General features: G+C 37.5%; 2 protein-coding genes across 5 annotated transcripts in view; one reads left to right on the top strand and one right to left on the bottom strand.

Moving 5' to 3' along the window:
- Positions 1-18300, top strand: part of PALS1 (protein associated with LIN7 1, MAGUK p55 family member) — a 106857-nt gene that overhangs the window by 69167 nt on the left and 19390 nt on the right. For all 3 annotated transcript variants that reach the window (XM_060174783.1, XM_060174781.1, XM_060174782.1), the window contains exons 3-8: positions 955-1163; positions 9838-9915; positions 11082-11228; positions 13063-13224; positions 14790-14867; positions 17031-17214. In XM_060174783.1, the coding sequence (XP_060030766.1) occupies positions 955-1163; positions 9838-9915; positions 11082-11228; positions 13063-13224; positions 14790-14867; positions 17031-17214 (858 nt within the window). The remainder of the gene's footprint in view (positions 1-954; positions 1164-9837; positions 9916-11081; positions 11229-13062; positions 13225-14789; positions 14868-17030; positions 17215-18300) is intronic.
- ATP6V1D (ATPase H+ transporting V1 subunit D) overlaps positions 16995-18300 on the bottom strand; it is a 42914-nt gene continuing 41608 nt past the window's right edge. For both annotated transcript variants that reach the window (XR_009545302.1, XR_009545301.1), the window contains one exon: positions 16995-17164. The gene's annotated coding sequence lies outside the window, so the exon portion shown is untranslated. The remainder of the gene's footprint in view (positions 17165-18300) is intronic.

The raw sequence follows: 18300 nt of genomic DNA, 5'->3' as shown, positions 1-18300 counted from the left end.
CTGATCAGTGCTCTGGTAAATATATATATATATATATATGTCAGTTTTTATTTTTTTCTGATATTTGTATTTGGAACTTTAAAGGTACCACCCCCTTTGGACTGACCCCCAAAATTGTTATTTCTTATCCAAGCAATGTCTAGAAACTGTTAACCAATCCCCTGAAATGAAACCATTGATCTCTATTTATAGCTCTCATTAAGCCATTATGCAGCAGTTACTGTATACTACATTATCTATTATTACTTGAAGTAGCAAACAATTAGAAGCAATCTGAATATTCACCTCTAGTGTAGTGGTTGGTAAAAATAGTGGTTTAGTCATGTAATCAAATATAATGGAGATAGTATGTTTTCTAAAGACTGACTATGTGAGTAAACAGTTAAAATATACTGTTTAAAAAGGAAATGCCCTTTGTTTTAAAAAGCGGATGCTTATAGGTGATGGGGGTTACTGATGAATTAGGCTTTTTCCTGTATTCCCACATTTACTTTTATAGTGAGTTATAATTAAGACACTTTTGAAAAATACATGTTATTCCATTGCTTAATTTTTTAAAGTTTTTAAAAAACCCAATAAGTTGGCAATGATTTGACATTCAAAATACATGTAAGATTGAACTTTTTGAAAAACTTTCAAACTGCTGATGGAAGAAATTTTATTCGGGGCTGGGAGGTGGCACATCTGGTTGAGTGCACGTGTTACAGTTCACAAGGACCCAGATTCGAGAACTCAGTCCCCACCTGCAGGGGGAAAGCTTCACAAGTGGTGAATCAGTGCTTCAGATGTCTCTCTGTCTCTACCCCTCTCTATCAACCCCTTCCCTCTCCATTTCTGGCTGTGTCTATCCAATAAATAAGTAAAGCTAATAATAAAAAAATTAAAAAGAAAGAAGTATTTTATTATAAAACACAGAAACATTAATTTTTGAATACCTCTCCCTTTTTCTACTAGAAGTGGAAGACTTATTCTCTTCACTTAAACATATCCAACATACCTTGGTAGATTCTCAGAGCCAGGAGGATATCTCACTGCTTTTACAACTTGTACAAAATAAAGATTTCCAGAATGCATTTAAGATACACAACGCTGTCATAGTGCACATGAACAAGGCCAGCCCTCCATTTCCTCTTATCTCCAGTGCACAAGACCTTGCACAAGAGGTATGTATACTTACTACCTTTTGACATATACAGGTTGATATTAGTAATAGTAAGGCTGTATTTTTAGAAAATAACTCATGTGAACATTTGGCTTGTTTGAATTACTGACTACTGATCACATGTTAATTCATTGTGATAGAAAAAAATTGCTACATGCATTTATTCTGAAGACATTTTTACTTAGTTTAGAGTCAGATCTGTTTCAAGAAAAGAGATTGTTTTGTCTATGAAATTGTTTATTTGCCTAATAAGGGGAAATATTTGTATTACTAGAGGGGGAAATTTTGTACTACTTTTAGTACAAACATAAACTGAGAGAAATGAATACTGATGAGATAACCTTACTTGATACTGAGATATTCTGAATATGTAGCTTGTAAAACTTGTTACTTATAGGTATTTTGAAGCTTTTTCCTCTATAAAAACTATAGGTAGTTCATTCAAAAAAAATTAATGTACCGAGAAACTTTTTCTTATAATCGTGCTAACTTATAAATTGTAATTTCTGTTGCTTGCTGATGCTCAGTAATGTGTCCTACAAGTATCTTTTAAGTTGAAGGCTTTAAAAAGGAAATAAATAAATCTCCTATATTTGGAAATTGATGCTTAACTTATTGATGTTTTAATGTTATGAACACTAATAATTCTGGAAACTCATTGAGTAAATCTGTTTCAGTAACCCGAACTAGACGGAAAATGAACTAGGGAAAAAGATAGAACTTCTATAGCTACTATATATACATAGCCGTAAAATTGGCTTGGAGGTACTTATCACATTAATACAAATGGTCTTAGTGGGAAGCATTTCTTTCTTTAGATGCATAAACTTACAAAGACTCTATAGGTAAGAACATTTAAGAGAAGCCTAGTGTTGCCCATTCCAAAATAGGAAGTCTGCCACCCCCTAGAGTTTAAGAGATAGTTGAAAACCTGTTCTTTGCTTTGGACTTCTTTTACTATATAAAAATATAGAGAATTCTTTAAAATGCTTATTTTTATTTTTTTAATTTGTTATGAGTAGTTTGTTACAAGATTGTAGGATTATAATTTATAGTTCCATACCACACCCACAACCAAAGTTCTGTCTCGACCCTCCCACCATAGTCTTAACAGTCATATGTCTTGTAAACAGTTTGCTTGCTTGCTTGCTTCAGTTTTGTTTGAAAAAAATTTTTTTGGCAAGTTTATGTAAATCAGATCCCACATAAGAGTGAAACGATCTGGTAATTGTCTTTCATCTCTTTACTTACTTTACTAAGCACATTTGTCTCAAAGGACACAATATCATCTTTTTTGATTGTAGAGTAGTATTTCATGGAAAAATATTTATATATCCTATAACTTTTTTTTTTTGCCTCCAGGGTTATCTGTGGGCCTAGGTGCCAGCGTTACAAATCCACTGCTCCTAGAAGGATTTTTTCCATTTTTTTTATTGGATAGAACAGGGAGAAATTGAGAGGAGAGGGAAGAGAAAGAGAAACACTTGCAGATCTGCTTCACTACTTGTGAAGCTTCCCCCGTGCATGTGGGGAGCCAGGGGCTCAAACTGTGGACCTTGCGCTTCGTACTATGTGCGCTTAACCCGATGCCTTGCCACCCAGCCCCCTAGCCCATAACTTCTTTAGCCAGTCATCTGATGATGGGCATTTGGGTTGCTTCCACTCTTTGGTTATTATGGATAATGCAGCTATGAACATAGGGGTATATATGTCCCTTTGAATTAGTGCTTGAGTGTCCAAAGGATAAATGCCAAAGAGTTGTTTTGCTAGGACATAAGGTAAGTTCATTTTCATTTGTTTAAAGATTCTCCATACAGTCTTCCGAAGGGGCTGTACCAGTTTGCATCCCCACCAGCAATGAAGCAGAGTTCCCTTTTCTCCACAAACTCTCCAACACCAGTCATTTCCTGATTTGTTGATGTGAGTCATTCTCTTAGGTGTGAGGTGGTATCTCAGTTTTAATTTGCATTATCTAATGATAAGTGAAGTGGAGCATTTTTTCATGTGGGCCTTGCGTACCTCTTTTTAAAAAATATTTATTTATTTATTCCCTTTTGTTGCCCTTGTTATTTTATTGCTGTAGTTATTGTTGTTGTTATTGATGCTGTTGTTGTTAGATAGGACAGAGAGAAATGGAGAGAGGAGGGAAAGACAGGGGGAGAGAAAGACAGACACCTGCAGACCTGCTTCACCGCCTATGAAGCTACTCCCCTGCAGGGGGCTTGAACCTGGATTTTTATGCCGGTCCCTGCACTTGGCACCATGAGCGCTTAACCCACTGTGCTACCGCCCAAATCCTGTGTATCTCTTTTTTAGAAAACCATTTAGTTCTTTGGCCCACTTTTTTATTGGGTTATTTTGTTTCATTTGTAGATCTGTACCAATTCTGTATGGATGGTTTGTCTAATGTGCGATGTGAAATATCATCTCCCATTTACTGAGTTGCCTGGTTATTCTTGTGTAGTTTGCTTTTGATATGTAGAAGCTTTTTAGTTTCATGTAATTTTATTTATTTACTCTTGTTTTCATTTACCATGCCCAGGGGATTGAATCTCCAAATAGATCTTTGATGTGAAGATCCTGCAAAGTTTAACTTTTTCTTCTATAAATTTTAGAGTTTCTGGTTTAATATTTAGATCTTTAATACATTTTGATTTGACCTTAATGTATGATGTTAGGTGGTGGCCTAGTTTCACTTTCCTACATCCAGCTGTCCAATTTTCTTTTTTTTTATATTTATTTCTTTATTCCCCCTTTTTGTTGCCCTTGTTGTAGTTATTATTGTTGTTGTTATTGATGTTGTCATTGTTGGATAGGACAGAGAGAAATGGTGAGAGGAGGGGAAGACAGAGAGGGGGAGAGAAAGATAGACACCTGCAGACCTGCTTCACTGCTTGGAAGCGACTCACCTGCAGGTGGGGAGGGGGGGCTGGGCTGGTCCTTGTGCTTTGCACCATGTGCACTTAACCCACTGTGCTACTGGTAAATGGTCTTTATTGTGTTGAGGAATGATCCATCTATTCCTAGTTTCTGGAGGGCCTTATCATCCACTCCTCAGCAGGTGGGGAGCTGGGGGCTTGAACCGGGATCCTTACGCTGGTCCTTGCACTTCGTGCCAAGTACGCTTAACCCACTGCACTACCACCCGACTCCCAAAAGTATTTATTATTGCCATCCAGGTTATCGCTGAGTCCTGTGCCTACAGGACAAATCCAGTGCTCTGGCAGCCATTATTTTTGCTTTTTTTTTTTTTTAAAAAAACACCACTTTAAAAATATTTATTGTGCAGAGATAGAAATCAAGACAGAAAGAGAGGATGGAGGGGGAAAAGAGTAGGTGAGAGAGAGGAGGGAAAGAGATGCTGACTTTGCTAGAGTTACGCATGTGTAATTGTGATGCAGTCCTCACTTAATTGTGCATCATGCTTATCAAAAATATATCCTCAGAGCCTTCAAAGAAGTGTTCAGTCTGATAACAGAATTCTAAAGGTTAATTGGTCTCACTTTTATTTTACGGATTTTTTTTTTTTTACAACTAGGGAAACCCTAAATCACCTAGAACAACTCTTTTGTGTTACACAGCTGAATATTGAGCCCAGGTGAGATTTGGTGACTAGACTGTCTGCCCATTGCTTAATATTTTGCTTTTTAGCATCACCCCCCACCACCACCACCAGGGTTATCACATAACAAGTTTTCTGGTCATTAAAAGAAGTATGGAAAGGTGTTCAGCATTCTTAGCCAGTGGAGAAATGCGTATTAAAACAAAATGAAATGTGTGTGTGTATTTTTCAGTGATGTACATCTTAAACATGTGTTATAATGCAATATTACATAAATTTTTAAAGGGGGGGCGTGTTAGTGCATCTGTTTAGTGCACATGTTACCATGCACAAGGACCCAGGCTCAACACCCCCCCAGTCCCCACGTACAGGGGGAAAGCTTCATGAGTGGTGAAGCAGGTCTGCAGGTGTCTTGTCTCTCTGTCTCTTTCCCTTTCCCATCCCTCTCAATTTCTGGGTGTCTATCCAATAAATAAATAAAGATAATAAAACAGGTTTTTTTTTTTTTAATCACTGAAACTTCACTGCTCAGCTCTGGACACACCTTTTCACATAGAAAGAAAGAGTGAGATCACAGCATCGAAGTTTCCTACAACAATGCCATAGTACTCCTTGTGGGGTTTGAGCCTAGGTCATGCGTGTAACAAAGCAGGAGTCCTGCCAGGTATCTCTCTGATACTAGTAAATATAAACTTTTAAAAAATAAGACACCCGTGACTGTGACACTGACTAAATAAAAACTTTAAAGCTGACTGAGTAAAATGTTGAACTTACAGAACAATCAAAACTCTCATCTGCTACTGGTGGCATGTAAATTGGTACTGCCATTTTTGGAAAATGGTTTGGCAATATCTGTTAAAGATAATGTGCCTGTCTGCTATGACCCAGCAGTTCTGCTTCTGAGTATTTATTTACCTAGGAGGAGTGAAAACATATCCATATAGAAGCTTGAATGCAGTGGTCCGGGAGGTGGCACAGTGGCTAAGGCACTAGACTCTCAAGCATGAGGTCCTGAGTTCGATCCCAGGCAGCATATGTACCAGAGTGATGTCTGGTTCTTTCTCTCCTCCTATCTTTCTCATGAATAAACAAATTATTTAAAAAAAAAGAAGAAGCTTGAATGCAAATGTTCATAGCAGTTGAATAACAGACACCAGAAACAGTGCATATACCTATCAACATGAACGTTGGGCTTTCACTGTGGAAGAACAATGAATGCATAAACATTTATAGTCTATTGAGAAGTACTGGACTAACAATATGAGAGAGGTATCGGGAGTGTAATGGGACATTCCTAATTCTGTATGTATTTTGGGAGAGGAGAGGAATGATGGGATGAAGGAAGAAACAATGGAAAATTTAGTTTGCTGAGTTTTGAAAGACAATTGAGAGTTTACAAGGAAATCTAACGAAAAACTCACTTTCTGGAAATGTTTGCTAATACAGTAAAGCAAGGAAAGGTGATAAAGTAGGAAATTATGGGGGGGACAGCATTTGCCTTTGATATGAATGGGTTGAATTAGCTACTTTAAAAGGTTTCTTTTTTTTATTGTCACTAGGGCTCCCAGTAGCCATATATACATACATATTTTTATTTTTTGATAGATACACAGAGAAATTGAGAGGGGAGAGAGAGAGAGAGAGAGAGAGAGATATGGATATGGATGGAGAGAAACAACTGCAGCACAACCACTGCTCCTGAAATTTCCATCCTATAGGTAAGGACTGGGGGATTGAACCCAGGTCCTTGCATATGGGAATAGTGTTCTACCCAGTGCACAATCACCTGGCTTCGAAAGCTTAAAGCAAGAAGTTTATGTGATTGCAAACTGAATGGTCTTAAGTAGAGTTAGATATAAACAACTTCTAATAAAACATTAGTGTGGTAGTATTGTGGAATTATAGAGGCATAGAATCCTGACTTCCCTGGGCAGATGACCTCACCAATGTGTCCTAGAACCATACCTCCCTCGAGCCATATCCCACTAGGGAAAGGTAGAGAAAAGATGAGGGTATGGATCGACCTGCTAGTGTCCATGTGCAGTGGAGAAGCAGTTGCAGAAGCCAGAACTCCCACCCTCTGCACCCCCTAAAGAATTTTGGTCCATACTCCCAGAAGGGTAAAGAATAGGGAAGCTTCCAGAGGAGAGGGTAGGATACAGAACTCTGGTGGTGGGGGTTGTATGGAATTATACCCCATATCCTACAATCTTGTTAATCATTATTAAATTACTAATTGAATTTTAAAAAGAAGAATGGAGGCATAGAATATGGGGAAGTGCACACATTACAATGCACAAGGATCTAGGATCAATCCCCTGGTCCCCATCTGAGTGGTGAAGCAGGGCTGCAGGTATCTATCTCCCTCCCCCTGTTAGTTTCTCTCTGTCTGTATACAATAATAAATAAATAAATAATTTTAAAAAGAACATGGGAACTATTGTAATGTCTAGGTGTAAGATACATAATAGCAGTTGAACATGAAGTGAAGAAATATTTAAATAGAAAAATATCCCCACCTGCACGGGGAAAGCTTCATGAGCAGTAAAGCATGGCTGCAGGTGTCTCTCTCCTCTATCTCCCCCTTCTCTCTCAATTTCTGGCTGCCTCTATCTAATAAATAAATTACAAAAAATAAATAAATAAAAATAAAAGCACACATTTTCCATTGTGGAGAATAAAGGTAAAGGAGACATCAGGAATGACTTTTTAGGGGTCCTGTGGTGGAACACCTGGTTGAGTGCACATGTTACCTTATACAAGGATCTGGGTTCAAGCCCGTTATCCCCGTGCAGGGAAGAAGCTTTACGAGCTGCAGGTGTCTCTTTATCTTCCTCCCCTACTCTCTGTCCTAGCACATAAAAAATTTTAACAACAAAAAAAGACTTTCTGCCCTCCATTCCTTTTTTTTTTAATATTTATTTTATTTATTTATTTATTTATTTATTTATTTATTTATTCCCTTTTGTTACCCTTGTTGTTTTATTGTTGTAATCGTCGTTGTTGGATAGGACAGAGAGAAATGGAGAGAGGAGGGGAAGACAGAGAGGGGGAGAGAAAGATAGACACCTGCAGACCTGCTTCACTGCTTGTGAAGCGACTCCCTGCAGGTGGGGAGCCAGGGCTCAAACCGGGATCCTTATGCCAGTCCTTGCACTTTGCGCCGTCTGTGCTTAACCCACTGCGCTATAGCCTGACTTCCCCTCCATTTCTTTTTTAATTCAAGAGACATTAAATGTTTACTGGGCATTCTGCCAGTATCTGGGTATAAAGCTGAATAAGATAGAACTTTATTCAGTTGAGTCTAGTGGGGATATCATCTCATGAAAAATTTAAATCAAATGTGATCAGTTTTAGAATATGAGTACATGTTTTCCAGGTGACTAGAATAAACCAATTCAGGATGCTGAGACAGCTAGCGTAGATCATAGTCTTCCTGGGAAGACAGTATAGTATATGCAGTAAACAATAACTATTTTCAGACTGGAATGAAGGTTAAAGCACAAGAACATAAGGACCTGGGAATGGAAAGAGAGTAGCAGATGATGTGATGGTAATACAAGAACTTGATCTTGATCCTGTTAATTGATGAAACCAACAAAGAACTAGAATTAGTATATTTCTTTTTCAATTCAAAAAAATTTACTGAAACAACAATTATTTTTAAAATTAATATCAGACTGAAATAACTATAAGCCTAATATACAGTTCTAAAACTGTGACTTTTGATTTCACTATAGTGAAAGTAAGTGAAGGATAGATATGAGTGTATTTTTGATAATTATCTTTGTTGTTGTTTTAACTATATTTGTTTGTTGGGTTGAGACAGCCAGAAATCTAGCAGGAAGGGGAGACAGAGATAGGAGAAATAGACACTTGCAGCTGCTTCACTACTTGCAGAACTTTACCCCTGCAGATGGGGCTAGGGACTGAGGGCTCGAACCCAGGTCCTTGTGCATTGTAACATGTGCTCAACTAGGTGCCACCACCCAGACCCTGGTAATCATATGTATACTTTAAGTATACTATATAAAGTATACTATCTGTATACTTTAAATGGTTGTATTTTATTGTGAAGTTTGTGTATGTTCACATTTATATACTACCTAATGTACTGCCATAATCAACGTTTATTGATCTGTTTTCTATTTTTACAAATTTACCTTTGCTAGGCATTTTCTATAATGGAATAAGATAACATGTAATCTTTTGGTGCAAGAAAATTGCTCACCCAATCCAACTCTGGCACCACATGGAAACACTATAGACAATACCCGGAGATCCCATGGATGGTGGAGTGGTACTTTGGTATCTTCATCTTCACCAGACTACTGCTCATCTCTGGCTTATAGTAGTGTGACTCCTATTTTAAATTAACCCTATTCATGGGTTTAAGTATCAAAATCTTACCTTGTTTGTTTTTTTAAAGTAACGGTAGTTATTGTTAGCCATAACAAGGTTGAAAACTTTTGTGAGATGAAGTAAAATTCTTTTATATTTTGTTTTATTTATTTACTTGATAAGACAGATAAATTTTTTAAAACTTTTATTTATGAAAAGGAAACACTGACAGAACCATAGGATAAGAAGGGTGGGGTACAACGCCACACAATTCCCACCACCAGAACTCCATATCCCATCCTCTCCTCTGATAGCTTTCTTATTCTTTATCCCTGTGGGAGCATGGAACCAGGGTCATTAAGGGGTGCAAAAGGTGGAAGGTCTGGCTTTAATTGCTTCCCCGCTGAACATAGGTGTTGGCTGGTTGATTCATACTCCCAGCCTAAGACAGAAATTGAGAGGGTGGAGAGAAATAGGGGGATAGAGACAGACAGACAGATACATCTGCAGCTTTGCTTAACCACTTATGATGCTTCTCTGCAGGTGGAAACCAGGTGCTTGAGCTTGAGTCCTTGCAATGCATTTGCTCCACCAAGTACACCACTACCCAGACTCTAAGACAAAATACATTTTGAATAGTTCTTTTTAGTGCTTTTCTTTCTCAAAAGTAATTTTTATAATTTTAATTCATACCTTTCTAAACAATACTGGAATAGATGCTGGTGGTAATTCTTGTAACCTAGGAAGAATAACCGGTGTTTTTGTTCCTTAGGTACAGACTCTTTTGAAGCTAGCCCACCACAAGGAAGGACAGGAATTAACTGCCTTGCTGAATGCACCACATATTCAGGTAGAAAAATGCACTGAAGGGCAGGGTGGAGGGGGCCAGGAATAACATAATGGTTACATAAAAGACTTTCATGCCTGAGGTTGTGATATCTTAGGTTCAATCCTCCAACTATGGTGCTAGTTCTATAAATTAATTTTATTTTATGAAGTTTAATAAGCATTTTTTTATTATTTGCTCTTTTTTTTTCTCTGCTACCTTACTGCTGGGTTTCAGTGCCTGCATAACAAATCCATTGCTCCCAGTGGTTCGTTCATTATTTCATAGGACAGAGAAATTCATAGGGAGAGAGACACCTACAGATCTGCTTCACTATTCATGAAGCTTCCACCTTGCAGGTGGGAAGTGCAGGGTTGAATGTGGGTCCTTGTGCTTGGTAATGTGTGCACTTTACAGAATATGCCACTGTCCAGTCCCCTAATAAACCTTTTTTTTTTTTTTTAATGTATGGGGGATTAATCCAGTGCCTCATGTATGTATGACACCACTACTAAGTGATCTTTCCTGCTCTGTTTTTTTTCTTTGAGAGAGTGTGGGACACCACAGTACCACTTGCAGTCTCCTATTTGGTGGACAGACTTGAACCTGTGGCTTCCCTGAAGTGTGTAAATTGTGTGTTCTGTTGAGTAAGCTATTTTCCCCCTTCTAATAAGCATTTTAAATTTAAAAAATTCATCCTATTAATATAACATATCTGGTTATTATAATATACTTACCACATCTTTAGTTTTAAGTATAAAAAATAGAGTTGCATATTTATTTATTTAGCTAACAGGGTTGTTATTGGAACTCCCAGTCCAATGCAAATTCTAGCACTCCCAGAGGATTTATTTTTTCATTTAAAGATAGAAGGTGAGCAAGAAAGAGGAGAGACACCACAGCACTGCTCCACTGCTCTTGCAGCTTTCCTGGTGCAGACACTCTGTGGGAGCTGGGGGCTCACTCCTGGGTTTTTGAACATAGTAAAATATTTGCTCTTTGCTGAGAAAGCTATCTCTTGTACTTTGGAGGGTTGTATCTAGGTTAGAAACATCTGGGATATAAATTTTTAATTGTAGCATTTCTTTTAAAACTGAATGACCTGGGTGCTGTGTACATAATTAGGTTAAATTGATCTATAGAAATAAGTCATGCTTTTACTTTAAATGCTGTGAATCTCTTTGGAACAGGCACTTCTATTGGCCCATGATAAGGTGGCTGAACAGGAAATGCAGCTAGAGCCCATTACGGATGAGAGAGTGTATGAAAGCATTGGCCAGTATGGAGGAGAAACTGTAAAGATAGTCCGTATAGAAAAGGCTCGAGATATTCCATTGGTAAGTGTTTCACATCTTACCTGAGATTATTTCTATACATGGATCTTTTTATTATTATTATTATCTTTATTTCCTGAATAGAGAAAGCCAGAAATCAAGAGGGAAGAATGTGATAGAGAGAGAGAGAGACCTAAAATACTGCTCACAAAGCTTTCCCCCTGCAGGTGGGGACCAGGGGCGAACTCTTTTTGTGCATGGTGACATGTGTACCCAACCAGGTACGCCACCATCTCCCCCAACAAATTAGCTCAGAAGGCTAGGATATTTTTATTATTTAATATTTATTCCCTCTTGTTGCCCTTGTTGTTTTATTGTTGTAGTCATTATTGTTGTTGGATAGGACAGAGAGAAATGGAGAGAGGAGGGGAAGACAGAGGGGGAGAGAAAGACACCTGCAGACTTACTTCACCACCTGTGAAGCAACTCCCCTGCAGGTGGGGAGACGGGGGCTCGAACCCAGATCCTTATGCCAGTCCTTGTGCTTTGTACCACGTGCGCTTAACCCACTGCACTACAGCCCGACTCCCAGGCTAGGATATTTTATATTACAAATAGTCAAAGTCCCTTTGCATTTCTGATAGTTTTTTTGTTTTCCTTTTGAGATTAATTTGTTGGAATTCTTTTATATTTTTGCTCCTACTTCAGTAGAGAAAAATTTGCTCATTTTTAACACAGTACTTAGAGATTCTGGTTATTTTATTCATTTAGATATATTTAAACACAATTTCTTATGTACTTAGTGGATATATTCCTTTGTTAATACTTATTTTATAATTGTCATATGAAAACCTTAAAATAAAACACCTTTTCATAGTCTTCTATCATTGCCTTAATTTTCTTTCCATTGTTCTTGAGAAATATTCTTGAATCCTGATGTTTCAAATTACTTCTAGACTAATGTGCTGTATCAAATACAGGCTGTAATTTATGGGCAGTTTTATATAAAGTGGTTTACTTCCCACCAGAAGAAAAGATGTTGGGAAATTTTTAAATACTAGTTTATGGGAAAAGTGTTACAAACTCTTATAAGTAATGCTCACTAATTATGCCTAAATGTTAGTAGGATCATTTGAATAGTAGCCAGCACATAAAGAACAAATTTCAATATATGTCTCCATGTTTTTTTAAACAAATTGTATTTTTCTGCTGTTTATATGCTTCATGTTTATATTCTTCTTGGTTTCAGAATTCTGATAAAGAGAATATTTCTGAAGCAGAAAATACATGTAAAATAGCCAGCTTTCAGATCTGTATACCACATTTTTTTCATTTATTTATTTATTTTAAATTTTTTCTTTTTATTGCCACCAGGGATATTGCAGGGGTGGTGCTGGCATTCTGGATCCACTGTTCCCAGTGGTCATTCTCCCCCCCCCCTTTTCCTAATTTTTATTTGATAGGACAGAGAGAAATTGAGAGGGAAGGGGACACAGAGGAAGATAGACACTTGCAGATCTGCTTCACCACTCGTGAAGCTTCCACCATGTGGGTGGAGACCGGGGGCTTGACCCTTGGTAATGTGCACTTAACTGGGTGCACCACTGCCCAGCCCCCTTTATCACATTAAAAAAGATAACTGAAGGCTAGTATTGTTTAGTACAATAAATTTAAAAGTTTCAAAATAAAGAAATGTTACAGACACACCATTTAAGTCCTGGTAGTTATCTAGCTCACTCTGTTAGAATACCAGCTTGTATGCCTGAGATTTCTAGAGTTCACAGGTTCGATTCCTGACACTACCTTTCTGCTCCTCTCTTCACTTTCCCACCTCTCTCACTCATAATAAGTAAATTCTTTAAGATGCAATTTCTTAAATCAATTTTGAATTTTTTAGGGGGCGACGGTTCGTAATGAAATGGAATCCGTCATCATTAGTCGGATAGTAAAAGGAGGTGCCGCAGAGAAAAGTGGTTTGTTACATGAAGGAGATGAAGTTTTGGAAATTAATGGCATTGAAATTCGGGGCAAAGATGTCAATGAGGTTTTTGACTTGTTGGTAAGTTGAGACAGAAGAATAAGTGGTAGTTGCTTAAATTAAAAAATGGTTTTCTGTGTTATTAGACCTCAGAAAAAAGTATTTTAAAAGCATTTAAAAATAATTATTAAGAAGCAAGCAAGTTCTAGCCTGATTTTCACATGATATAATTGTTTCCACACTATTTATTAGTTAACTTTTTTGTGGCTTATTACTATTAGTCATATTTATCTCTGAAATCACTAACAATTTAAGTTATTAATTAATTCAACTTATGCTTGTTTGGTGTCTCTATGTATTAGCCACCAAAGAAACAATAACTAAACAATGGCCATACTCTCAGTATTTTTACATTGCTATCTACAATTGTTACTTTCTGTACAACATTGTATAATAGTAGTATTAAAACCACTAAATACATGTGCTAGTTATTTCAATTTAAATTAAATTTAAAATTCAGTAACTCATTGATTAGTTGCATTCTAGCTGCTTAAAAGCAGTATTGTAGCTAATCACTACTAGATCAAGGTGTAGATATAAAGCATTTATATTCTTGTAGAAAGTTCTTCTGCTGGTATAGCTAGGAAGCCTTTCAGGGGAATTTATTATAATATTATATATACCCATGAACCAGACTTATTACTGATTACCTAGTGTTAGTTAATACCATAGAATTTATTGTATCTACTGATATCTCTTGAAGAATGTAGAAAGTATCCTCACATTCTTCCCCAAACCCCCAGCCCCCACACATCTTTGATAGAGCAAAGTGCCACTGGTCATCTTATCCCTTATTTTATTGACTGTTAGCTCCTGGTATAGTAGGATCAGTATCAGGAACATTGATTACTATCTCAACTAGCAGTGTATGCGTGAGGCAGTTATCCATTGAGAAATAACAGTATGGCTGTATAGTTAAAAAAAAAAATAGAATGAAAGACAGAAAGCACTTAAGAAGTTAGAGTATTTGTATAGTTGCATTGCTTTCCTTATCCTAGTCACAATCATTATTTTCAGAAAAAGGAAAAAAAAAAAAAAGGACAGTGGATGTAGTGGTGGATTCATGATAACAAGCAACAAGTCCCAGTGATAACTCTAGTGGTAAATAAATAACCAGATAATCTTAAAAATAGTTATCTCAAATTCTAAATTTAGTTTTAGTACAGTAGAATTTTAAATAATTGTTTTGATTTGTGATATAGTAGAGAACCCAGAATTACCAGAACAATGTGACATCTTTAGACCATCTAAAATTACCAGAGGTGGAAGACAGAAGGTCAAAATTTATGAGTGAAATTTTTATGACTTTTTCCCAGTGGACCAGAATAGCAGAAAGCCATATTTATGGGTGATTCTTTTATATAAATAGGTCCAGGTATAATGTGAGGCGAACATAATAACCACTGTATTATAGAAACAGGCAAGGTCCAGCTATAATGTGTACTTCTTAATGAAGTGAATTTATTTGTGCTGTTTTTTGTTTTTAAGTCTATGAGAATATTCAGAATAGCTTAGGAAATATCAGTCACTTTGTAATGAGTTTCATAAATAATGAATTTTTTTTAAATGTAATCTTTTCATTACAGTCTGATATGCATGGTACTTTGACATTTGTTCTGATTCCCAGTCAACAGATTAAACCTCCTCCTGCCAAGGAAACAGTAGTAAGTGAAATTGAGTTTGCCTATTTCTTATCTCCACAAATGTGTAATATACCCACCTTCAGCATCCTTCATTAGAAAGTCAGCTATCTGGTAGGAATATAAGCTTTGCTTGGGATATAATATGAACTTTTGTTCTTAGTGCTGGTATTGGATAGAATTGTCACATGAGCAAAAAGCATGTACTCTATACTTCTCTTCCCAGTCTACAAAAGAAGGCTCGATGCCAGACTACCTAAAGTGGAGTAGTCAAGGGGTGAGACCTGGGCAGGAGTATGTAGAAAATTCTGAAGGGGATAATTGTTTTCCTCTGGCAAAAGCCACAAACCCAGGAACAGCCACTTCACTGGTCTGTTTTCCTTCAGGGTAATAGTTGTCTGAAATTTTAAGGTGCATTTTAAGTGGCATGTATGTAACAATTATCCAGAGAACCTAATTGAAATGCAGAGTCAGAAAGTCTGAGATGTGGTCTGAGAATTCAGTAACTTAATAAACATCTCAGAAGTTGATCTAAATAAAATACTGTGAAAAACATGTTGGGTATTACTGTCAAGAAGTGATTTGATAAAAGTGTCAGTCATGATGATAAGTAGTTTGATTTCATAGCTCTCTGAGAAGCCTAATAACAGATTGTGTTTGCATCATGAGATGATGCCTAAAATTTCATTTCTAGATTTCTAAGATTATTTTTTACTAGAAAATACAAATCTAAATAGATACTGAAATATTAGGGATTGACAGATTTAAAGATTTATTGATAAGAGGGGTCAGGTGGTAGCATACCTGGTTAAGTGCACATGTCACCATGCACAAGGATCTGGGTTCAAGCCCCTGGCCCCCATCTGCAAGGGGAAAGCTTCACAGGCTGTGAAGCAGGTCTGCAGGTGTGTCTGTCTGTCTCTCTCCCCCTCTCCTTCTCTCTAGCTCTCTCCCTTCCCCCCTCCCCATTCCCTCTCATTTTCTGTCCTGTCAAATTAAATTTAAAAAGTTTTTTTTTTTTAATTGTTAATATGAGGAGGCTGGGTGGTAATGCAGCGGGCTAAAAGTACATAATGGTGCAAAGCGTAAAGACTCGCTTAAGGATCCCAGTTTGAGCCCCCAGCTCCCTACTTGCAGGGGGGGGTTGCATCAAAAGTAGTAAAGCAGGTCTGCAGGTCTTTCTCTCCCCTTCTCTGTCTCCCCCTCCTCTCTCAATTTCTCTCTGTCCTATTCAAGAACAACAGCAAAAACAACAAAATGGGAAAAAAAAAAATGGTTTCCAGGAGCAGTGGATTCATAGTGCAGGTACTGAGTCCCAGCAATAACCCTGGAGGCAAAAAAAAAATGTTGATATATGTCTGAAGTGTCACTTCTCTAGATCCCTAACCCACTAGGGAAACAGGCGGAGGATATGGATCAACCTGCCAACATCCATGCCCAGTGGAGAACCAATTACAGAAGCCAGAACTTCCCCACCTTCTGGACCCCCCAAAGAATTTTGGTTCATACTCCCAGAGGGATAAAGAAAGGAAACTTCCCAATGGAGGGAATGGAACATGTAACTGGGTGGTGGGAACTGTATGGAGTTATATCCCTGTTACCTTAAAATCTTGTTAATCACTATTAAATTACTAATAAACTTTAAAAGTTTTTTGTTGGAGAATCAGGGCCTCATGCTTTTAAATTCAATGTTTCACCCACTGTACCACCCCCAGGCTGCAACACAGATGGTATTGTAACAGATGTATTTTTAAAGCATATTTCTATATTGTTTTCCATATTCTGAAATTGTATTTATAAGTTTTTGCCTCCCCCCCCCCCCCGAGGGGTGAACCTCTGGCTTCTGGTAATAACAGGCTTTGAAACTGAAGCCCTTCTGCCTCAGAGGCTATGTGCATATTTTTTACCCAGTATCTCAATTGCAGGGTTTTGTTAACATTTTTGGTGTCTTTTTCACTTATATAATTTTTATTTATAAAATGGAAATACTAACAAAACCATAGGGTAAGAGGGGTACATTTCCACATAGTCCCCCCCTCATTTGCAATCAACAGTGATATGAGGAAGACAGATGAGTCTGAGAAAATATAACTCCCCAGTTACTTAAACACCATTTTTTAACTCATAAATATTACATGTTTCCATTCCATCTTTACTGTTGTCATTTTTACTCTTTTTGTCTTTTAGATCCATGTCAAAGCTCATTTTGACTATGACCCCTCAGATGATCCTTATGTTCCATGTCGAGAATTGGGTCTTTCTTTTCAAAAAGGGGATATACTTCATGTCATCAGTCAAGAAGATCCAAATTGGTGGCAAGCCTACAGGGAAGGAGATGAAGATAATCAGCCTTTAGCTGGACTCGTTCCAGGTAAGAGATAGTTAAGTAGAAAATACATAATTAGAACATAAATCTTCTCAAGGAAAAACTAACTATTGAGTATCTCTAAAAGATGTAGATGGGCACCTAGTTGAGTAGCACATGTTATCATGTACAAGGATCCAGGTTCAGGCCTGACCCCCATCTGCAGGGCGGGAAGCTTCGTGAACCTCTTGGGAAGCAGGTCTCCCCAGGTGTCTCTCAATCCCCCTATCTCTTCTCAGTTTCTCTCTTTCCTATCAAATACTAGATTTTCAGAAAAGTCATGATATGTTTTCCGCTGTGAAAACTGAAATAAGGCAATACTCTGGTGATAATTTCAACTGATTAATTTTACCAGAGCACTGCTAAACTCTAGCTTCTGGTGGTGCTGGTGATTGAACCTGGAGCTTCTGGTGCCTCAGGCATAAAGTTTTTTCTGTATTATCATTATATTATCTCCTAGTCTTCAACTATATTTGCTCTTTATGTGTATTTGCTCTTTATGTGTATAGTGTTAAAGCCACAAATAGGGAGTTGGGCAGTAGCGCAATAGGTTAAGCGCACATGGCGCAAAGCGCAAGGACTGGTGTAAGGATCCCGGTTCGAGCCCCCAGCTCCCCACATGCAGGGAAGTCGCTTCACAGGCAGTGAAAGCAAGTCTACAGGTGTCTATCTTTCTCTCTCACTCTCTGTCTTCCCCATCTCTCTTTATTTCTTTCTGTCCTATCTAACAACGATGACAACAATAGTAACTACAATAACAGTAAAAACAAGGGCAACAAAAGGGAAAATAAATGAAAAAAAAAAGGAAAAAAGTCATAAATAACTTGCTTTAGAGCCTAAAGCTAAAAATAGGATGTCTGTATTCAGTCATACTTTAAGAAAGGAATAGATTTTTTTACATTAAGTTTAGAAGATGATGCTATACTATTAGGACATTCATATAGAATCCTGGACTGTCAGGCAACCATAGTAGACCCATTTAATGTTTTTGCCAGCTATCAGTTTGATAGCTTTTCACTGTGCCAACTTACAGGACTGGAGAGATAGTTCACCTGGTATGACATTGCTTAACCAGGTGCGCCACCACCTGCC

This window comes from Erinaceus europaeus, chromosome 16 (assembly GCF_950295315.1).
Source record: "Erinaceus europaeus chromosome 16, mEriEur2.1, whole genome shotgun sequence".
Taxonomy (NCBI): domain Eukaryota; kingdom Metazoa; phylum Chordata; class Mammalia; order Eulipotyphla; family Erinaceidae; genus Erinaceus; species Erinaceus europaeus.
Note: the sequence above shows the minus strand (reverse complement) of the source record. Positions and strands in the feature narration are given on the sequence as shown.